This window comes from Lotus japonicus, chromosome 6 (assembly GCF_012489685.1).
Source record: "Lotus japonicus ecotype B-129 chromosome 6, LjGifu_v1.2".
NCBI classification, from domain to species: Eukaryota; Viridiplantae; Streptophyta; class Magnoliopsida; order Fabales; family Fabaceae; genus Lotus; species Lotus japonicus.
The window spans coordinates 9,442-32,812 of record NC_080046.1 but is presented as its reverse complement, the minus strand read 5'-3'; the positions used below and the strand labels follow the sequence as shown (position 1 = coordinate 32,812).

General features: G+C 38.5%; 2 protein-coding genes across 4 annotated transcripts; one reads left to right on the top strand and one right to left on the bottom strand.

Annotated features, from left to right (window-relative positions):
- Positions 1 to 1,749: 1,749 nt before the first annotated feature.
- LOC130722482 (uncharacterized) lies at positions 1,750 to 9,307 on the top strand. Of its 2 annotated transcripts, XM_057573226.1 has the most exons (8): positions 1,750 to 2,750; positions 2,921 to 3,229; positions 3,594 to 3,877; positions 5,609 to 6,640; positions 7,038 to 7,206; positions 8,184 to 8,341; positions 8,631 to 8,817; positions 8,898 to 9,307. In XM_057573226.1, the coding sequence occupies exons 1-8, from the start codon at positions 2,066 to 2,068 to the stop codon at positions 8,915 to 8,917; spliced, it is 2,844 nt and encodes a 947-aa protein (XP_057429209.1). In that variant the 5' UTR covers positions 1,750 to 2,065; the 3' UTR covers positions 8,918 to 9,307. The 2 variants fall into 2 exon arrangements, with proteins under 2 accessions (XP_057429209.1, XP_057429208.1); XM_057573225.1 differs by having other exon boundaries at positions 1,751 to 2,750; positions 8,631 to 9,307.
- A 4,999-nt stretch (positions 9,308 to 14,306) lies between these two features.
- Positions 14,307 to 22,566, bottom strand: LOC130723449 (protein BOLA4, chloroplastic/mitochondrial). 2 transcript variants are annotated; one of them, XM_057574506.1, is made up of 3 exons: positions 22,196 to 22,563; positions 22,022 to 22,089; positions 14,307 to 14,667 (listed from the first exon to the last, which is right to left on the bottom strand). In XM_057574506.1, exons 1-3 carry the CDS (start codon positions 22,481 to 22,483, stop codon positions 14,508 to 14,510), a joined length of 516 nt encoding a protein of 171 aa, XP_057430489.1. In that variant the 5' UTR covers positions 22,484 to 22,563; the 3' UTR covers positions 14,307 to 14,507. The 2 variants fall into 2 exon arrangements, with proteins under 2 accessions (XP_057430489.1, XP_057430490.1); XM_057574507.1 differs by lacking the exon at positions 14,307 to 14,667 and adding an exon at positions 19,005 to 19,440 and having other exon boundaries at positions 22,196 to 22,566.
- Between the last annotated feature and the right edge of the window lie 805 nt (positions 22,567 to 23,371).

The following is a 23,371-nucleotide window of genomic DNA, read 5'->3' as shown; positions in this document are numbered from 1 at the left end:
TGACCAAACGCTGTATAATATTAAAATTTTATCAGGCCTTATCTTATCATGCCTAATACAATCAGGCCTTATACTATACAACATACCAAACGGGTCATGTCATCGCCATGGCTTTAAACGTGGAAGGTAACATGCGGTACTTTACCGCATGAGTCGCCCCGCCAATAACCATTTTAGTGTTGAAATATCTCAAGTGATCCATTGGATCTGAATCGCCCGAGTACATATCTAGGGTTAAAGTTTGCAAATGTTCGGGGATTTCTACAGTAGCAACCATAGGGGCGAATTGTTGAAATTCTACAACGTCAACGACCTCTACACGTTGACCACGTCAAAAATCCCTCATCTGATTCAAGTACTCGACCTGAGATTGCAAGTGCTCGTTCTAGCATTGAACAACTTGCAAAGTGTCCATCACTTGCTTCAAATCAGCCGAAGTCACGGCCCGCTCCAGATCTTGAGGTTGCACGAGTATCTCACCCTGCTACTGGCCTAGATCCTCATGTCCTAGCGTCTGAACTCGCCTTCGGAGACCCAGATCTGACTTTGCAAGTAGATATGAGTTTTTCTCCTGCGTTGGTTCAGACACCGGAGTGGCGCGTGAGCGTACCGCCGCCGACTGTGCACCAGCGGAGGAAGTCTCCTGCTCCCCCTCAAGTTCAGGCTGAATAGCTTGAACAAAACCTCGATCTTCGCTCGAGTCGCCGTGCCGACCACTGCCTCCACGGTGCGATGCACGATGACCGATGCCACAAGATCTCGTCTCCATGAGCTGAAGCCCTAACCGTCAAGCGTCAGTGGTGAAGCACCTGAGTCAGAGCCATATACGACGCCAATGTTCTGTACTAAGGGCCTATTAGAGGTATAAAGGAATATTCTAATAAACCCTAGTAGAGCATGAAAAGATAAATGATGTCCAAAATAGGATATTCTTTCATTAATTGTTCAAAAGGTGTCTAGTACAATGAGGTGACCCCCTTTTATAGTGGGTGTTGTCCTTATCTAGAATATTCTTGGGTTTGGGCCTTACAAACGAGGCCCAAACCCCAATGCAAATAAGACAAAACAGATAAATAAGACAAAACTATCTTGGGACCACGTATTGGGCGAGCGTCTCTTTGCTTCGCTGGTGGTCGCCAAGCCTTCGGTGGAGTCTTTTTCCCGCCATATCAATGAGTATTCGGGCGGGCATGTGCTAAAGACAGACCCGCCCAACCCAGTTTGATTTCGAATGAGATCAAGAGCTAGATCTGAGTTTGATTTCGAAGGAGATCAAGAGCTAGATCTGAGTTTGATTTCGAATGAAATCAAGATCGCGAGCCAGTACGAGGGTTTCTGGGCCAAGACCTCTCCTCCTCCTCTCCTCCTTCTTCCATGAACGAGTTTGGGAGTTTTTAGCCGCCTTCATGACATGAGTCTGAGATGTGAAAATGAGGTTAATGATTTTAGTTTTGAGATTTTGTTGTTTCAGGGATTAATTTATGAAATTTTATGTTTAGGGTTTTTATCTTTAGAGTTAATTTTGTGTTATTTTATTTCCTTTTTGTTAGTGCGTCACAGTGGCACTTTGTGAGTGTGATCGCAGACATATTAAAAGATGTTTTTGGTTTTCACACTTTTAAGTGTGACATGATTAAATTTTGGGTGGTGGCAATAACAATTCTCTAAACATAATTAATAGAATAAGAATGGAACACGTGAGCAAGAAGTAGAAGGGCTAAAGGCAGCCACGCCACAAAATCGTAGGAGCCAATGAGAGGAGGAGCTTGGATCTTGGGTTGGTGCCGTGTTGTGTTGTGTTGTGTTGTGTAGAAGTGGTCAGTCTTTGTACTTGTACTGAACTGATGCCGTCCGTCGTTTTCATTAAAATATCCGTCACCACACCAGTGCGGAAGAAATTCACCACTTTCCTTCCTCGCCTCAAACGCAGTTCGCGGTTCAAATTCAAAAGCCCTTCTTTGTCTGTCTACCATGAATGACGTCGTTCATTCATTCATATTATTTATTATTATTCAATGATTCAGTTGTGTGTATGGTATGATTTTCTGAATCGCTGAGCTGAGCAATGGAAACAGCGCCTGCTTGCTTCTTCTGCAAATTGGGTGTTGCTGGTTCTACTTTCAAGCCCTTTTCTTCATTCTGCGGTCGCCTATTACCACGTAATAATGTCAATACCATCATCTCCATGTGCTCTTTGTCCTCTTCACTCGGAACCTGGCTTATTCGAAACGCCACTAACAGTAGTGAAAGTTCACTTAAGCTTCCCAGCTTCGCCAGAAGAAGACAAAGAAGAAGCCGGTTCATTCAGAAGCAGTTACCCTTGGTAGTGGAGGAACAGCAGCAGCATCAGCAAATCCAACAACAACCCTATGGCTATCAAAATGGAGATCCAATTGGGTGGAAAGATCTTGGCAAGAGCGTGGTTAGGTGGATTCGCCAAAGCATGAGGGCTATGGCATCTGATTTTGCTTCCGCCGAGTTACAGGGTGATTTGGAGTTCTCTGAGCTGAGACAGCGCATGGGACCGGGTCTCACTTTTGTTATCGAGGCTCAGCCGTACCTGAATGCGATTCCTATGCCCCTTGGCCTTGAAGTCATGTGCTTGAAAGCCAGCACCCACTATCCCACCTTGTTCGACCACTTTCAGAGGGAGCTACGTGATGTTCTCCAACATCTGCAGACTAAATTCTTGGTCCACGATTGGCGTCACACTGAGTCCTGGAAACTGCTTAAGGAGCTTGCCAATTCAGGTTTTTCTTTCATTTTTTTTTTCTTCACAATAATTTGTTATCATATTATATAAGGACTGGGTTAAGGCTTTATTGTTAGTTATTCTTGTTTTCAAAAAAAAATTGGTATTACAATTTTCCATTGCTCAATCAATGTGCTGAGATTGACAATGATTCAACTTCAATTGCAGCTCAGCATAAGGAAGTTGCCAGAAAGATAACGATGCCCAAGACTGTCCAAGGTGTTTTAGGAATGGACATAAGAAAGGTCAGAGCAGTACAGCACAGGATTGATGAATTCGCCAATCTTATGTCAGGACTACTCCATATTGAAAGGGATGCTGAATTGGAGTTTACTCAGGAGGAATTAGATGCTGTTCCTAGACCTGATGCTACTTCGGATTCATCGAAACCGATTGAATTCTTGGTTAGCCATAGCCAGCCTCAGCAAGAACTCTGTGACACCATTTGTAATTTAAACGCCATCAGTACCTCTAAAGGTCTTCTATTTTTCTTTTTTTCTCTTTAGTTATTCAAGCATATGCTTTATGCGCATCAAGGTCTGTCACTTAATTTCTTGCTGCAATTTAGTCATGCATGTGTTGTAAGACAAGTTGATTTGCAGTAGTTCTTTTTATTCCTCCAATTTCTTTCTATTAGTCTTAGTTGCAACTTGCAAGTATATAGCTTCCATGGTTGATCTTCATCCCTTGAACCAAATTGATTTTCTGTCATGTTGCTCTCTTATCTTAGTCTTCACTTAATTACTCTCTCCTATAGCTTGGTAGACATAGTAGGAATCATGAGCTTAGCCCCTTTATAATTTGCGCATTTTTGTATGATCACATTTGATTGTGTAAACAGGATTGGGGGGAATGCATTTGGTGTTATTCAAAGTTGAAGGGAACCACCGCTTGCCGCCTACTACTCTTTCTCCAGGAGACATGGTTTGTGTGAGAACGTGTGACAGCAGGGGTACAGTTACAACATCTTGCATGCAAGGATTTGTTCATAGTCTTGGGGATGATGGCTATAGTGTAACTGTTGCTTTGGAGTCACGCCACGGTGATCCTACATTCTCTAAACTATTTGGAAAGAATGTGCGCATTGACCGTATTCAAGGACTGGCTGATACACTTAACTATGAGGTATTGAAATCTATCATGTGATTCTTGCATACAGCCAAAACATTTTCTTGCTCCAACAAATATTTGTGAAAGGGTGCCACAAGTATTATGAGTGTTGAAACTTGAAAGACCAAGTAAGAAGTTGTGTACACAATAAAATAATACCTATGATATATAGATAAAAAATAATCTATGTCAACTGTTAATTACTTCAACTATATTAGTTAGGAAGGTGAACAAGTCCAACAGTCTGAAACTATCAAAATACATTTGCCTTTGCTAACCCATGAAACACCAATTCTTTACTACTAGAAACTAGGAAGTTGACATTGGTGAAGTTGGCAAAATAGAAAGAGCAAAAGACTGTCATATTTGGGCACTTGTATTCCAATGGGTTGCTCTCTTTATCTTCTTGGCTATTGGCATTATTTGATTGTAGTTTCCTGTTTTGGGTTTATGTCGAAGTACTTATCATGTAAGTGCCTATTTATAAGTTTCTTTGAAACACTTATTTGAAATATGCTCAAAAGTTCTTATAGGCATGTATAAGCTCTTATCCTAAGTTTATCTGAGAAGCTTATGAAAATAAGCTCAAAAGAGCTTATAAGTAGGCCATTAGCTATTTGTATAAAATTCAACCAAACAACTGCTTTAGTGCTTATGCTATAAGAGAAGCCCAAATAAGTTAGTTATTTAATGGTTCTTCTCCGAGGACAACAAAGTCATATGTATCTTCTTTTGTTTTAGAAATTATGTGGATCTCCTTATATTAAATGTTAGATTTATTGTAATAGCCATCTCTATGTTTTCAAGTTACTTTATGTTAGGATCGGAAAAATTCCTAACATTGAAAGGGAATATTTTTGGTATTTTTGTATATTAAAACTAAAAATAAGATAAACCTGGAATTTTATTAAGAACCAAGAGGCTGGATCGTCCCCAATAGGGCTGATTTCCACAACTAAATTACTCAATTCATGACTCTAACCTAAGGAGGGTACTTCTATTTATAATAACTAATCCTAATAACAATAAACTTAAACCCTAAGAAATAAAGAAGATATACTTCTAAAATAAAAGATAACCTCCTAATATAAAAAATACTCTAAATCTAAAAGACAATTCAACCCAAAAACAAAAGATCTCATATGATGAACTCTAAAACTGAAAAGATAATATAAAATAAATCTATATCCCTAATAATTAGATCCTAACACTTTAGCATTTTAAGGAAATACTGATGTCATGTACGTATGATTTATGTACTCTGTTTTAAAATATTTATCTTTTATCATACATGAGAATGCATTAAACTTGACAAACTCTAAGAAGGTGGTCAATTTTTGATTCATAAGATTGAACTGACAAATTCTGGTGGAATTTGATCTTTCTGTTCATAATTACCATGTGTTAAAAAAGGATGCTATGTCATGTATTTAGTTTTAAGCATGTTTGAAAAGTGAATATAATTTATCAAATTTCTTTTCCTAAAAAGTAATAATATTGTCTCAAAGTTGAACATTGTCAACATTGGTGAGTCTATTCATCTAGCCATCCGTCCTATAATCTCATGAAATAATTATTTCCTCTTTTTCTTAATTCTACATTTAGCGATCAATTTTAAACAGATTAACATATAAGTTGACTGTGATGGTTCTGTTTGTTAATTTTATTAAAATTTTGCTCATTATCTCACTGATTATATATACGTACATACTCATCTCTTAATCAGCTTTTTATTATTTTTTCCAGCGCAACTGTGAAGCCCTAATGCTGCTCCAGAAGAATGGATTGCGAAAGAAGAATCCTTCAATTTCTGTTGTTGCTACACTCTTTGGAGATGGTGAAGATGTTGCATGGCTTGAAAAGAATGATTTGGCTGACTGGGCAGAAGAAAGTTTGAATGGAATATTAGGAAGTGAAACCTTTGATAATTCTCAGCAGAGAACAATTGCACTGGGTTTGAATAAGAGGAGGCCAGTATTGGTTATCCAAGGGCCTCCTGGTTCAGGCAAGAGTGGTTTGCTCAAGCAGCTTATAGTATGTGCTGTTAGACAAGGTGAAAGGGTTCTTGTTACAGCACCTACTAATGCAGCTGTTGATAACATGGTTGAAAAGCTTTCGAGTGTTGGCTTAAATATTGTGCGGGTTGGAAATCCGGCTTGTACATCAAAAACAGTGGGATCAAAATCTTTGGGAGAAATCGTAAATGCAAAACTTGCAAGTTTTCGAGAAGAGTATGAGAGGAAGAAGTCAGATCTAAGGAAAGATCTAAGACATTGTTTAAAGGATGATTCATTAGCTGCAGGCATACGGCAACTTTTGAAACAGCTGGGGAGGTCTCTGAAGAAAAAGGAAAAGCAGACCATGGATGAAGTTATGTCTAGTGCTCAGGTTGTGCTTGCCACCAATACTGGAGCAGCTGATCCTTTGATCCGAAGGCTAGATGCTTTTGACTTGGTTGTAATAGATGAAGCTGGACAGGCAATTGAACCCTCTTGCTGGATTCCTATATTACAGGGAAACCGCTGTATTCTTGCTGGTGATCAATGCCAACTTGCTCCTGTCATATTATCTAGAAAAGCCCTAGAAGGTGGTCTAGGAATATCTCTACTTGAGAGAGCTACAACATTGCATGAGGGTATTCTCACCACCAGGTTAACAACACAATACCGTATGAACAATGCAATTGCTAGCTGGGCTTCAAAGGAGATGTATGGAGGCTTGTTGAAGTCCTCTAAGACTGTGTTTTCTCATCTTCTTGTAGACTCTCCTTTTGTTCAGGTATTATGCTCGTAAATTACATTTCCATTACTTTTGAAGTGAAGGCTTCTATTACATCTTGCTCCTTTTTGGCAACCGGTGCTGATTACGCATAGGTTGGCGAAATATTTATAACTCAAAATTCTCAACAAACAACATTGAATGACTCTGGATGTACAGATCGGGAGACTTTACATGACGCAATATTGTCAATAATTATTGTATGAATAAATTAAGAATAACTGCTTGTCAATTACCATTATATTAGCTTTCAAAGCTTTTCTGTAACATTTGAGTTGCCTATACTTTTATACTCAGGGATGCATATGATGCGTGTATTGATCTTTGTGTCCATTTACTTTTACTACTACTAATTCTTATTACATAAATGGAAAGTTTGACCTTGCTGTTGTTGCAGCCTACATGGATAACACAGTGCCCACTGCTATTGCTTGATACTAGAATGCCATATGAAAGTCTGTCTGTTGGTTGTGGAGAGCATCTTGACCCAGCTGGAACAGGCTCATTTTATAATGAAGGAGAAGCTGACATCGTATTGCAGCATGTCTTTTCCTTAATTTATGCTGGTAATTATGTAGAAATAAAAGCTTTTTTAAGGTGATAGATTTTAGCATAAATCTTTTTCCCAAGTTGAATGTTTTGTGGTATTAAAAAGAACCTGTAAGAACAAATTAAAATGAACAAGACTCTTTTTGGGTTAAAGAGATTGAATTGAAAGGCACAATGTGCAGCTCAATGGCACTTAAGTCGAAGAGGGATCTCAGCCTCAAATAGCAATAAAATTGTGCACCCTCTGATAAACACTAAATTACAATACACACTTGCTCTAATCTAAAATATACTTGACAATACCAAAATCAGAAAACGTTACCTTTCAGACCTGAACAAACATGCTGTTAGTTTGTTTTTATCAATAAGATAGCAGCCAAGCTAAAGAGACTAAAACTCTTACGTCACTGCTCTCCACAGCCTACGTGCTGTATAGAATTCAGAAAAGATAGAATAGAAATGAAACTGGTTATCATTGATGGTTGCTGTATAGACTAAAACTCTTACTACATGCTGTATTTACTTGCAAATTATTGTCCTCTGTTTTACAAAACTTGTATGTTATGTTGAGCTGATCATTAATCTCGATCCTCTTCTTAACTGCTTGGTTAATTTGCTTCATGTTCAAGTTCATTGAGTTTCCCACACTCTAGCTTGTAGACATTGTTCTGCATGGTTTTCTTGCCTGCATAGTTTCATTATTACATGGTTCTGAACTTAGACAAAGAAGTACATATTCTAATTTTGTGCATGAAGTAGAGTAAAGAAGTAAGAATCTGGTTGTATTTCTATTCCTTTCTACCCCTACTTAGTATTCAAGCATTTTTTTAATCCAAGACAAGAAAGTTAGATTAGTACATTTGATTTTGTTTTGTCATATTTATGAAATGCGAGTTCTCGGTCTTACTGGGTTCTGAAATTTTGCAATGCAACTTGTCTGTCATTTGTGTTTGCTGATATAAGATTTTCCCTTTAATTTGAATCTTAAATGCAGGTGTTAGCCCAACTGCTATTGTAGTGCAATCCCCTTATGTTGCTCAAGTACAACTTTTGAGGGACATGCTTGATGAGTTTCCAGAAGCTGCAGGTACCGAGGTTTCCACGATTGATAGCTTTCAAGGTCGGGAAGCTGATGTTGTAATCTTATCCATGGTAAGACCTTAATCCAATCTTGACACCCATTGTTGAAACAAATTTCTTAGTTAATGAAAAATGTAAATACTTGAGAAGAGTCAATAAGATATCACATAAATCACACATCATAACACAAAATCACAAATACTGTGCAAATAAAGGTGTCACTGGCGTGCACTTTAGAGGATAAAGTGCCGAATCATAACCATTGATCTGAAAATTAACAGTTAAGATTTCATTATCTTCCAAGTTGTTAGGTCAAACATTGCTACTGACATCCTTGCACCTGTTTTGTTAAAAAATTAAGGTGCGATCAAACACTTTGGGAGCTGTTGGATTTCTGGGGGACAGCAGAAGAATCAATGTTGCCGTTACAAGAGCCCGCAAACATTTGGCAGTGGTTTGTGACAGCTCAACTATATGCCACAATACCTTCCTAGCAAGACTTATGCGTCACATAAGACGCTTTGGCAGGATTAAGCATGTAGAACCAGGTAATTTTGGAGGGTATGGTCTTGGGATGAATCCAATATTACCTTCCATTAATTAGTTTTGTTATGAAACAAATTTGTAGATGGCCTAGCAATTGTATAAAGGTTTACCAACAAGTCCCAGCGCAAGGTGGTAGATAGCTGAGACTCCTTAAGTATTTAGTCCAAGGCTTGATCCCTGAGTTGTGTGTATGGAGAAGCATTTGTTGGGAGATACTTATTCACTTAATGTGATGTCAGAGCCTCTAACATATTAGTCCCGTGTTGATGGTTAGGGGACACCTTGGTAATACATAAAATTGTTTAAAGGTGTTTTTTTTTGTCTTTGGGGATATGCATAGGCTGGTTTTTCATGTGGTCAAAATTTGTAATTTATATATCAGTTTATAAATTCAAAATTTGTGACTGGCTGGTTGCTGGTTTTTCTCATGGTCCAAGTTTGTAATTGTATAGCGATTTATAATTCAAAGTTTGTGCATCACTTTCAAGTTCAGCTCATGCGTGAAAGTTGTGGGTGAGAAGCGGTCGGTTACAGCCGGGTTCGGGTGAAAATAGTTGGAACCGTGATAAGCCGAAGGTAGAGAAATACACATCGATTTCGTCTGATTAGGTTGTCGGCTTCGTCGGGTTGTGGTTTAGTCGGGTGGCGGGTAACTCGGGTGGGTTGCCTCGGTTCATGTTGCCATTGTGCCGTCAAATGGAACGTTGGTAGACGAGGAAGTTGTGGAGACCGCTGCGGGACTAGATGCTGATGTCTTTGTTAGAAGTCTCACATTGGCTAGAGATAAAACATTGATAACTTTTATAAGCGCAGTGCAAACCTCTACTCTTGAGCTAGCTTTTGTGGTTGAGTATAGACCTCCCAATTTCTAATATGGTATCAGAGCCTATCCTAGATCCATTTGCTGTTTGTTGTGGAGACCTCCCATATTTGGGGCACCGTTGTTGTTGATTACACGTTTCAGGTTGTTCAGTCCTGGACGTGAAGGGGTGTCACGACCCAAATTCCCTAGTCGCAACCGACGCACGGACTATCACGCCAAGTCCGGCAAGCCTTTTCCACAACCATTTTATAACCAATTCTCCAGGATAAATACGTCCAGATAAATTTATATAAAAAAAAAACGACAGAGCCTCCTCTGTACTTTCAATAATCTCAAAATAACATAACCTGTTAAATAATATTCTTCCAAATCCAAAATTTCAAGAAAAGGTACAAAACCAGAATTCAACGCTCAACGTCAACTTTTAAAATAAAACGATAACGTTAACCCCAAACCAAATTCATCTACGACTCTCTATAGCTACAGATAACTAGAATCAAAGAAAATAAAATAGCAATGAGGCCACCAGCCAATGGAGGCATACTAGCAAGACAACTGACAATCTGAATCCAGGAACAACTTTCTACTCAACTGCTGAAGAATCTGTGGACAAAATAATAAAGGGGTAAGTCACAAAGACTTAGTGGGGATTTAACAACCACCATGAACAGGAAAGGGGAAACATATGAAGCACGAGTTTTTCACTATCAGTTCAGAGTATATAATATATAATATTGATAAATTAATAAGAATCATTTCAAATAAGAGATGATCAAACTGTAAAGTTTATAAATAACCATTTCAATGAAACTGAATAAAAATCATGTCAATCATATAAAAGCATTTCAAAATCCGACATATAATTTAATAGGGTCACAAATGTAGAACCGTGAGGCGGCTCCATCTCGTTGATAGCCCTCTCCTCCTAAGGGATGACCTATCCGATAGGGGCGGCTCCATCTAACGGATAGCCTTTTCCTCTCTCATATCACATGTCACATCGTATCATATCATCGGAGGAAGCTACATCTCGTTGATAGCCATCTCCGTGCACTGGCGGCTCCATCTAACAGATAACCATCTCCTCCCGAAATCAAGCTAGCTAGGTGCACCTTGGCTGTTACCTCCGTTAACGGCTACAGGGTTCTATCAAGGATCCCCAAAATTGTTTTCTCAAACCAGTTCAAGTCTCATCAAAAGTCTCAAAATCAACTCTCCAAGTTCACAATCTCAGTTTCACATAATTTCCAAAATCAAAGCAATATAAACTATTTTCTCATGTCAGTTCATAAGCAGACTCAAATTAACTTCATAAAACCCGCTTTCAGATAATTCAAGAACGGTAAAAACATGTTTCCCCAATTTAAAGAAATATGCAATATAATAAATTAATCAAATCATCAGTTATCTAATTATTAAAAATAAGCCACAATGATTGGAAAATCACTCACAGCTATAACGAGCCAACTGGACCGTCCTCAGCAATTTTGCGACAACCCAACAAACCTTCACCCGACAAATCTGAACACCAAAAATTAAATTTCAACCTTCAACAACTATAACCTTATGTCGTACTACCCATGAGCAACTACGAAAACCCCAATTGTATACCCAAAGCCCTAAATAATTTTACCTTCATCTAACGTACAGTACAATGCTAATCTCTCCAAATTTGTGGGTTGAGAATATACCTTAAAAAAAAATTAAAGTATGAACTTGAAGGGCCAAGTACTTCTCTCTGCAAACTCAAACTTTATTTTCCAAATAGGCTTAATTCCACTTTGGGCCCCTGATGTTTCAAAAATGAGCGATCGAGGCCCCCAGTGTTTAAACGTAGCGGTCAGGCACCCCAATGTTTCAAAAACGTGCGATCCAGCCCCTTCTGTTAAGCTCCGTTAGTTGACCAAACGGAGGCTCTTTCATTAATTGACGTGAATTTTCTTTTTTAGTTTAACATTAAATTTTTGACCCAGGAATTTCCCACTCAATACACAAACCCAATTCCCCCAAATTTAACCCTAATTTCACCTCAATTCCTAACTTAGCAAGCAACAGAAGAGAGATCGAGAGGTTGGTGCGGCTTCAACCCCTGAAGTTCCTGGTTTTCTTCAAGCTTCAGGAGCGGAATTTTCTTCTTCTTCAGGAGCGGAACAAGCAGATCGAAGTTTCCTGCAGCAACGGTGACAAGAACACCAATTGGGTCTTTGGCCAATTGGTTTTGGATCGAGCAGCGAGAAGGGAAAGAGGAGAATTCAGTGTTACATTGATAAATTAGTGCCACACGCACCATCTTTGGCTGAGGGGGTGAGGGTATGCGCGAGAAGGAGAAGAAGGAGCGGCTGGTTCTTCGTCTGGGCTCGAACGAAGCGGTGAAGGAGGATCTGCAACTCAGATCTAGGTTAAAACTCCGACCTCTATCTCTTTCTTTCTCCCGATCTGCAACTCCTTCGGTCATTCAAAGGAGGATCTGTAGGTGGCTCAATGTTTCTCTAGCTGTATCACGGGGTTCCCCAACACGCTTTTCTGTTTCTCACTTCACTGGGTTTTGAAGCACCATTGAAGATGCTCAAGCATTTTCCAGAAAAAATCCCCACTTTTCATTTTGTTTAAAGTTTGGATTTGTCACTTGCTTTGTGTTGAGTTGAATGTCTCTTTGTGTGTTTTTATGTTCGGTGTGTTGTTTCGAAGTATTTTGTCAAGAACAACATTTTTTGGTTGCTCATATAGATTATTTGGCTTTGTGTAGCTTGGGTTTCAATGCGAATTCCAGGTTGGTTGATTACATATTTGCTCATTTTCTTTAAATGGCTTCCTGGAACATTCACACGGAGTATTAATGAAAGAGCCTCCGTTTGGTCAACTAACGGAGCTTAACAGAAGGGGCTGGATCGCACGTTTTTGAAATATTGGGGTGCCTGACCGCTACGTTTAAACACGGGGGGCCCCGATCGCTCATTTCTGAAACATCAGGGGCCCAAAGTGGAATTAAGCCTTCCAAATATTATCCCAAGAAGTCTCCCACGTGAATCCAAGGCTTTCCGATATGAATGTTTTCCAATATGAATGTGTATTTAATATGGTGGGGATTTGGTGACAAAGAGAACAGTGCAGAAGAGAAAAGGTGGAGACTGGGGGCGCTAGGTTTCCATTCGCAAAGAGAAAGAGAGGAGCTGACGTGATGGGGGGAAGGGTTACGGTTTTTTATTTTATTTTTTTCTTTCTTTGAATTGGAAATCAAGGTGGGGCAACGTGGGTTTAAGGGTGGGTTAGATATATTTGTTTTAATACCAATATTATCTAGTTTTTTTTTTAACCCCTCCTAGTTAACACTAAACGGTGCGTTTCAGGGGGTGTGTTAGAAGTCATACATTGGCTAGAGATAGAGCATAGATAACATTTATAAGGGTAGTGCAAAACTCTACTCTTGAGATACCTTTTATGGTTGAGTATAGGCCTCCTAATTTCTAATAGTCTTCGCCGACGCGGTTGAGAGTTGAGACCGCTGATGACGATGGAGAGAGGTTGGGGGTTTGAGGAGAAGAATTCAAAACATAAGAGGATGAAGAGGTAGATGTGGATGGTCACAACTTGCATGCAAGTGCTCCCACCAATCAACCTTGTCGATGCTTGGTTGTGTGTGAAAGAAATGGCTTTAACTGGAGTACTGATTTTTGTGTTTTTATGAGAAGCTTTGTGTGTATTGTTGCAGAAAAGAAAGGAGAGAAAAAAGATTTGGGGAGAAAAGAATACATATCGATAAAGATGAAGTAAATTAATATGCTTTCGAAAAAATGAAGTAAATTAATGATTTTTTCTGAATTTTATGTGTTAAGAAGCTTCTAGGCTCCTGTCTGAAATAAAATAAAAATAATAACAACTTTGTAGCTTCTTCTACACGCTTTAGAGCCTTTCACGTGATGAAAGAAAGGCTGTGGTCAAAGTGTGCAGTGGTCAGAGACTCAGAGCAGTGGTCATTTCACACACAACTATTTGAATTTTTTACTAGTATAACTCGGGCGGAGTCGGTTACCGATGGATTGGATTTATAAAATCCGAACCCTCCCGAAAGAATTCGCCTTTAACTCATTTGACTCACCCGAAAAATCCGACAACCCGAATTAATCCGTCCGAATACCATTCTAACACTTCGGTTGGGTGTGTCACGAGTTTTTGCTCACCCGTAGTGAAAGTTATAGAAGAAAAGTTCAATAAGCCCCAAGAATTCTAATATGACAATGTATATTATAGGGTGGCTTATAGGGTGCAGTGTTAGGTTGCAAGACCAAAATGGTTCTACAATATCATTACCGGTTGGTAAAAATAATCAAAAAGTCATATTACATAAAAATCCTTTTATATTATTTGTTCTCTCTTTTTCTCTGGTCTTGCTCTCCCCCTTATCTCTAGCTGTGAACATTTTCCCATAGACCATCACTGCAGTGGTGGTGCGAACACCGGAAATAAACAGCGGGGAGGTGAAGCTCGACAGTGAGGTTGAACCCCGGAAACTTATTGTGGTGCATGCAGCCCAACGGCCAGTGGTGCCCTCGACCGCGTTGGTTTGGCTTCCACTATGATATTCCTTTTAAGCTCAACAGCTAATTTATAGTTTACCGTGAAAATTACAATTTACTTAACAGACACATGATTTGGTTCTAATCATAACTGTTAAAATCAAATACTCAGTACTTACTCATAATAAACCATTCGCAATCATCCATGATTACATAAAACCAATTGTGATCATCCAATCATTTGTTAAACAGGAATTCATTACAAGACAACAGCAGTTGCAAAAATATATTAAGAGCATAATCACTTCTTGTTCACTACCGTACAACAGCAGTCATGTATGTTCTAATGATCACTTCACTTATCATTTCGTTGGGCTGCTTCAGCAGGAGTGCTGGTAGTCATCTGATCAACTGCATGAACCGTACTCTGAAGCTCCTCCCATATGGCTTTATAGACCAATCTTTGCCTATTCACAGCTGATTGCCCCTCGAAGGCTGTAGATACAACGTCAATGCTGCAAAACCAAACTATAAATTAGAGCTATGTCCCAAATCAGCTATACAATTACAATCTAAGTGGGACTGGGATCCGGATTCTCTCATGTGGAAACTTGATATTTTGTGTCTATTTCTCTTTCATATGTACTTCCTCCGTCCCTTAGTTATCTTCTAGTAAGTTAGGTCTTTTATATAAGACATGTATTGCTTTCAGTTTTAATTAAGTCAATAATATATTTTCCCTCAATCTCTCCCTCTACTCTTCCACGTTAATTTCTCTTTTCTCCAACAACTTGGTATCTAGAGCACGTTCCGATTCTTGGACCTGTGGGTCGTGAAGATTGAAGCTGCGTGTTTCAATCTTGTTTAAACGGAGCCAAACATAACCTTTCTGATCGAAGCTGCGAGTTTCGAGGCATGTGATAGGTTTGGTGGTTTGGGTTGCTGTGAAACTGTGTTTCAAATCTGTTTGGATCGGTTTTGTTGAAGTTCGATTCTGCGAGTCTCGTCCTTCATCAGAATTGTAATTCTGCGATTCTAAAACTGGTGGAAGCTGTGAGTTTCAGAGGTTCCTTCCCTACACGCTGTGAATCTCGATTTTGATCAAAAAACTGAAACCCTAACGATGGCAAGTAGCAATCTGCCCGGAGCAAAACTCTCAATTCTAACTTATAAGAATTGGGATCAATGGAATTCTCAGATGAAAGTTCTATTTGGGTATCAAGATGTTCTTGATGTTATAGAGAATGGGTTTCAACCACTGACCCAGAACATGACTGAAGAACAGAAGACTCTTCATAACGATATGAAGAAGAACGATTGTAAGGCGATGTTTCTCATTCATCAATGCGTGGATGATACGCATTTTGAGAAAATAGCAAATGCATCTTCAGCAAAGGAGATGTGGGACATTTTGCAGAAAGCTCATAGTGGCAGTGACAAGGTAAAAAAGGTAAAGTTGCAAACTCTTCGAAGGCAGTATGAAAGTCTTCATATGGAGGAGAATGAAAATGTTGGTGAATACTTCACCAAAATCCCAACCACTTTCAATTTAATGAAGGGTTGTGGAGAAAAGATCACAGATGTGATGATGGTAGAGAAAATCATGAGGTCCTTGGCTCCCAAATTTGACTACATCGTAGTGGCATTTGAGGAATCTAAAGATGTGCACAACATGAAGATAGAAGAGTTGCAGAGTTCATTGGAGGCACATGATAATTCTTTGAAGGTTGGTCTGAACAATCATGATGACAAAAAGAAAAAGTGGACAGGCAAAGGAAAGTCCAGCAACAGGTCAAAGTGGTCTCAAGATAATTCTGACAAGCCAGAATTGTCCAAAAGGAGGGGTGAATCTGTAAAGAATGGTGGCAATCAGAGAAAGACTGATAAGAAGAATGTTGAATGCTACAAGTGTCACAAGATGGGACACTACTCCTATGAGTGTCGCACTGGTAAACCAAAATAGCAGAAGAATGAAACAAGGAAGCTTATGCAACAAGGGAAGATTCTGATGAAGATCCTATAATGCTAATGGTCACAACAATGAACTCAACAGTGAGTGCTGAAACTGACGAGATATGGTACCTAGACTCAGGCTGTTCCAATCACATGACCAGCCACAATGAATGGTTGGTAGATCTGGACAAGACAAGGACTGGCAGAGTAAAGTTTGCTGATAACAGGACACTTCAGATAAAAGGGAAAGGAGATGTAGTCATTCCAAGGAAGAATGGTAAGATTGCAGTTATCAAAGATGTTTTCTATGTTCCAGAGTTAAAGTGCAATTTGATGAGCATTTGTCAACTAGTGGAGAAAGGGTACAATTTTGACACGAAGAATAAGAAGCTTCATCTGTATGATCCTGAGGAAAAGCTAGTTCTGAATGCTAATCTCACAAAGAACAAAACCTTTCAGGTCAATATGAAAGCTGCTGAGATCAAATGTTTTGCTGCACAAGAACCTGAAGAAGAATGCTGGACTTGGCACTCCAGGTATGGTCACTTAAACTTTAAAAGTTTGCATCAGTTAGGTGTCAAACACATGGTGTCTGGTTTACCTGTTACTGCATTGCCTGAGAAAGTTTGTGAGGTTTGTATGGCTGGGAAACAAACCAGAAATTCTTTTCAGTCACAACTAGGAATGAGATCTAAAGACATTCTAGAAGTTGTGCATTCTGATATGTGTGGGCCATTTGAGGTTCCTTCATTAGGAGGAAACAAGTATTTCATGAGTTTTGTTAATGATTACAACCGGATGTTGTGGGTATATCTTATCAAGCAGAAGAGAGAAGCATTCTCAACATTTGTGAACTTTAAAGCTGCAGTTGAAAGGCAGAGCGGGAAGCTTCTCAAAACACTCCGAACTGATGGAGGAGGAGAGTACACTTCCAAGGAGTTCGCTGATTTTTGTTTGAAGAGTGGTGTACAACATGAAGTGACAACCCCTTACACCCCACAACATAATGGTCTAGCAGAGCGAAGAAACAGAATCATCCTCAACATAACAAGGAGCATGCTGAAGGAGAAATTTCTGCCTCAAAGTTTCTGGGGAGAAGCAGTAGCAGTGACTGCTTATATTCTTAACAAATGTCCAACAAAGAGGCTTCCAGAACAAGTTCATGAGGAAATTTGGACCGGAAGTAAGCCCAAGGTTAGTCATTTGAGGATTTGGTTCACTTTGTTATAAGCACGTTCCAGATCAAAGGAGAAGCAAGCTACAAGACACGAGTGAGCAATGATCTTAGTTGGATATCATCCAACTGGTGCGTACAAGTTGTATGATCCAGCAAGAAAGAAGATGACTTTCAGCAGAAATGTAATGGTGCTTGAGAAAGAGCACTGAGACTGGAAGGAGAACAGAAGCAGTCTTAGAAGATTTGGACTTGATGTTCTGGGTGAGGACAATAATTCTGCACCTTTATCACATGTCCACCAAACTGATTCTGAGGCTTTACCACATGATGATCAGGCTGATTCAAATGGTTTTGCAGACCATGTTCCAAGACCTCAAAGGCAGAGGAATAGGCCTGAAAGGTATAGTGAGTATCAGACAGTCCCTGACCATGCAGTTAATGATGAAGGCGATCTGATTCACTTTGCTCTAATGGCTGACGCTGAGCCATTAGGTGTGGATGAAGCTCTTGCGAAACCAGTTTGGAAGGCTGCTATGATTGATGAGTTGAAATCAATTGAGAAAAATCAGACCTGGTCTCTAGTTCATTTACCTCCAAATAAGCACAAAATTGGGGTTAAATGGGTGTTCAAGCAGAAGTTGAATCTTGATGGTTCTATTGCTAGGCACAAGGCAAGGCTTGTGGCTAGAGGTTTTCTACAGAAACCTGGGTTAGATTATTCTGAGGTGTTTGCGCCGGTGGCAAGGATAGAAACCATCAGACTAGTGGTTTCTATTGCTAGTGCGAGAAACTAGCCAATTTTTCAGCTTGATGTGAAATCAGCATTTTTGAATGGACCTTTGGAAGAAGAGGTTTATATGAGTCAGCCTCCTGGATTTCAAATACCAGGAAAAGAGAACATGGTTTTCAAGCTCAGCAAAGCCTTATATGGCTTGAAGCAGGCCCCACGAGCATGGAATAAGAGAATTGATGGTTTCCTCCTTCAGCTCAAGTTTCATAGGTGCTATGTGGAGTATGGTGTATATGTCAGAAAGAGTCATGAAGACACTGGTTTACTACTCATCTGCCTATATGTAGATGATTTGTTGATAACTGGGTCAGATCCTAAAGAACGCCGAAGCAGATTCTGAAGTCTGAATTTGAGATGTCAGATTTAGCAAACACAGTACACACAAGGGACAGAACATTATTATTCTATTTCATTATGTTACGTTTTATTCCATTCTACTTTGTCGTGTTCAGTTCCATTTACAAATCTTACCGGTGTATTTGACTTCTTTTCTATCCTTTGTTGTAACTTGAAACTCTAACTTGATGGTATTTTACTTTCTATTAAATGTCCGTAGCGAGACTTATGCTGTTCTATTTAAGATATTGCTTTATATTTGATGATTTTCTATTGATTCATATTGTAGTTCTTGATACAGCCAAATAGGTTATTAGTTCTTTATATTTTAATAGATTATGCAGTTTTTTATTACATATTTTTGTATATATACTATTTTTATTACGGTCAAGCCTTGCGGCGCGTAGCGGCCGGCCCCAAAAGTGGGATAGCGTGATAGCGCATAGCGGGATGGCCGCTATCCTGAATTTTTTTATGTAATTTTATATCATTAATAGTTTATTACTATATACATATAAATAGCAAACAATGTCAAATATTGCCTAAAATTCATAACATTCATAATAGAAATAAAAATCATAAGTCTTGAACAATAACACACAACTATAACTTCTCAAAAGCAAGGTAAAGAAATCGAATTTGCAAATCTGAATGAAGAATGAAGCTTAATTCTTTCAATTTTGACCTATAATGGCCCTGAGAAGTCCTAACATGCCCATAAAAAGGTTCCCCAACGATTTAAAACGAAGGGGCTTGAGTCATTTTCTCCTTCGTTCCTATAGCGCCGCTATTTCCCGCTTATGGCCGCGATCTGCCGCTATTTTGGCCGCTCTTCGCGCCGCTACGACCGCTATTGAGAAGTTGGCCGCTATTTCATCTCAATAGCGGCAGGGAGCCGCTCCGCTCCGCTACGCCGCTATAGCGCCGCTATTTCCCGCTATTGACTACTATTCAAGGGCATCCACCATAATTTGCAATGTCATCCGCCATAGTTCAATGGAGGATTTTTGGCAAACCGCCATAAACAGCCATCTGCCATTGATAACACTGCTATTAAGGTCATAGTAGAAACCATTACCCAACTGCAAGGCAATTAGTAAACAGTAACTCGCAATATAAATACACTATCTCATCTACCATGAGATTGATTCAGAAATAGATTATCTGATCTCCTCTCCTCTCAGATTTTCTTTTACATTTTTTATCATATTTTGACAAAGGAGCGAGAAGCATGCATCAAGCCTCATTTAGATGACAATTTTTACAATAAGCCATCATGTTTTGTTGATAGGTAATTAGGTATTAGCATACGGTTGATGGTGAATCTCCTGAGAAGATATACAAGCTTTAAAATGAACAGAAATTAGCACACCTTGTGAGAAGTAAAAGAAAAAGCAGAAAAATATATATTGGGGGAAAAAATCACAGACTTGCTCTTTAGATAATTTTCCTTGATCAATGAAAATGTTGCCCTGGGAAATGGAGGTAAGGGGGGCAGCAACAGGAAGTTGATGATGAGGAGAATACAAGGCAAGAAGAACAAGTGTTATAAGTGGCTTGCATAGTTGCATGGTTCTACTTAGGTCTAAGCTTGACCCAAGGTGAGCCAATTTGAAATGCATAACCATGTTAGCCATAATCCCGATGTTAATCGCTTAATCCTATGATTATGCAGTTACAGTCCACCAAGGAAATTAAAATCGGTCACATAATCCTTTCATGCCTAAACTTTTCTGGCTAAATGACATGTTAATTGAGATTTAAATCGCATCATCGCAATCAAGCTAGGCCCATGTGATACAGGTTTGACCCATTTAAACGAGACCTGGTATCATATGCCAAAATCCTAATATTTTCAACAGTCCCTTCTCTCCCCTGCTGCACCAGCTACGATGCTCTGACACCATCGACAAGGCACCTCTACCAAAGACGAAGATCTGTTTGTGAAGCTTCTTGTTGGACTCCCAATTGTAGTGCTTGTTGTGGTCATCCAAGGTGGGTGTTTCTAAGCTTGCTCGTGGATGTAGGATTGATGTGATGGATCCTTATGATTATAGTGACACCAATATGTTATCTTTGATTTTTTATTATGTTTAAGTTTTATACCTAGTAAGTTTATGTTGTTTGGATTTAAGTACATTGTGGCTTTTATTTTTTTATAGGCAAATGTTAGTGGTTAGTTGTTAGTAAATTAGAAAATCCCTTCAAATTTCCCTTCCAGGATTCAAACCCTGGACCTTCCCCTCCCCAACCCTTATGTCCCCTAGCTCTTACCACTTGAGCTAACCCTCAGAGACACATTGTGGCTTATGTATTACATTCCTGTGAATTATGAGTTATGTATTATGAGTTATGAGCACAACTTTATTTAAGTGTTTCTAGTTAGTTAAAGTGCTTTTGTAAGCTATTTTATTGCATACATATAGGAATTTTGCTAAACCTTACTATTAATCTTACTAATATGTGATTAACAATTAACAAATCCCTTCCCGATTAAAGGCATAATCCTTATTTTGACTACCTTGCACATAACCCAAGAAGGAACTTTCATGGAGTTAAGTGATAGAAGTGGAGAAATCAGCCAATATTCACAAAAGCATAGCTCAAGACTAATGATGGCAGTGGATGAGGAGGGGAAAATGCCTACATCAAAGAACTTTATTTGCTAGTAAATATGGTATGTGATAGTATTGTGTTCATGGATTTCCTAATGCTCTGCCATGATATAAATGTATATCACTAGCCTAACTTACTTAATTATCCCCTGAATGTCACAACTAGTGTTTTGTCATGATCTAAAAATCTAAAAATCCTAACTTTCATGGGAAAGTGACCCTAATATTAAATAACATTTTGATTTTTAAAGAAAGAAACAGAACAATCTACAAGGGGAAACAATTGTCTACAAAGGAAGCAAAAAAGCATCAATGATTCTCTTTTGAGAGCCTTAGGAGAACCATACCACATTAATTACCCGTTGTAATTAGAGAGTCCAAGTCCTTATAAACCCCACACTAGAATCCTATACTTCAAATTTGGGACACAAGTCCAACCTTGGAAACAAACCCATACAAGCTGGTTGCACACTAGACCTTTGACTAGTCTCAGGTGAAAACTGCAATACTGGCATCACCACTAGCACTGCTCATTTGCAATTGAGAGATATGGTGGAAGGCTCTAATATCAATTGATAAGAAACTTGAGAGAACCACGACAAAAAAACTAGCAGTTAGTTGGAGAGCCTCTCATAAACCCTACACTAAAATCTCATAACTTTTAAGTTAGCTTCTACAGTGCTGTAAAGCTTGTTGTTGAACTAAACGACTACTTTTGCACATTCTATATAAATTGTCAAACATGTTTCTGTGTAAACTCGCATCGAATGGCAAGTTTGAGGACAATTGAACAAGACATATGGTATTAAAATATGTTAGGATAATGTGTATTTGTTTTCACTTTTAAATACTACATTTGTATTTGGTAAACTCTTAACAGTTTACAAGTCTAGTCTCCAAGTCCAAGTTGAACTCATGGAGGCTCCACATTTTGAGCTTGACAATCTTGTATTTATAGATAATTAAATAACCTTCAAGTTAGTTGATATTATGCTCACCTAACATGTCGACCATCACCATAAGCATCTTTCACAATGACTGAATCTGCATTGAGTTGTTCCTTTATCTGATGGAGGACATTTCAATTGGAAATTAAAGCATGAAAATAGATAATAATAATAATAATAATAATAATAATAATAATAATAATAATAATAATAATTAATCAGTACCTTTTTCTCCATGGACTGCATCAGAGGTAAGTCGACAGAGCCAGCATCATTGATATTGGTGGCGCGTGAGCTAAACTTGCGAATAGGACTAAGGATGAATGAGCTTAAGCTATCATGTAGAGGAAGACCACCACTACGGCGTAGGAGAGTTGGTGAATTAGAAACGAATCCATGATTAGGAGGAGGAGCAATTCGACAGAGAATGGATTTGTAGGGTTGAACCAGAACTGGAAGAGCTTGTCGAAGTAAGGTGGTGTTGGATGAGAATGAGAACATCTGAGAGCGCATTTTGATCCCGCTCCGCTTCTGCGCCGATCGATTTCACTGTTTGATTTTCAGGAAAGGGATGGATAGGAATTAGGATATTATTATTAGCTGAATAACCCGTAATTTGCATTGTTATGACCCTAGCTTCAGTCGAGTCCAGTTGGTAGATAGTTTGACTCTTTATGCATTAGTCACATACTAGTGTTTTTACCCGTGCGCTGCACGGTGAAATTTACTATTATATTTGACACATTAGTAAATACTTTGATTATAAACAAATTAAGATACTAAAAATGAAAAAAACAATTATCATAAAGATGTATTCAAAAAACATAAATTTAGATACTTCATTATAGTGTTTTGTACACACATACATCGATTTCACCAATATAAAGATTTCGAAAAAAGAAATGAATTAGTCAAAATCTTCAATTCTCCACATATGACGTATAAATGATTTTTGCATTGAATATATAAATTTATACATATTTTGATTTATTAGTTTCCGGACGTACAAAATGAATCTAAAACACACACACACATATATAATTTCTCCTAAATTTATTTTAAAATTATGAACAGTACACTTAAATTATTTGAAAATTATTTTTTCCATTAGCTTTAACATGAAAGTGTTTTCAAGTAGAATGTTCTTACCCGTGCACAGTTGAAATAAGTCTTTTTTTTTCGAAAGAAATCTAACTCCAATATAAAATTTAAATAATGAATCAACCTTTAATTATGAACTACTCAAGCTAAATCAATTAAATTAAACCATGTGGGAATTCCAAACGTATACTAATGGATAACCACCCCATTGAAATGCATTTATGTAGTGGAAGATTAAAGGGTGGTGAAAAATTCAATGGAAAAATTCAACAGAGAAGTTATTGGAAACCCAAAAGATAT

What these genes read in the sequence shown, in the direction of transcription:
- LOC130722482 (XM_057573225.1), top strand. Translation starts at nt 2,066, where the DNA reads ATGGAAACAGCGCCTGCTTGCTTCTTCTGCAAATTGGGTGTTGCTGGT. An exon ending in TAAGGAGCTTGCCAATTCAG is followed by an intron (nt 2,751 to 2,920) that starts GTTTTTCTTTCA and finishes CTTCAATTGCAG; the next exon opens with CTCAGCATAAGGAAGTTGCC. An exon ending in CTTTTCCTTAATTTATGCTG is followed by an intron (nt 7,207 to 8,183) that starts GTAATTATGTAG and finishes TCTTAAATGCAG; the next exon opens with GTGTTAGCCCAACTGCTATT.
- LOC130723449 (XM_057574506.1), bottom strand. Translation starts at nt 22,483, where the DNA reads ATGCGCTCTCAGATGTTCTCATTCTCATCCAACACCACCTTACTTCGA. An exon ending in TGCAGTCCATGGAGAAAAAG is followed by an intron (nt 22,090 to 22,195) that starts GTACTGATTAAT and finishes GTCCTCCATCAG; the next exon opens with ATAAAGGAACAACTCAATGC. An exon ending in GGTGATGGTCGACATGTTAG is followed by an intron (nt 14,668 to 22,021) that starts GTGAGCATAATA and finishes TTGGTTTTGCAG; the next exon opens with CATTGACGTTGTATCTACAG.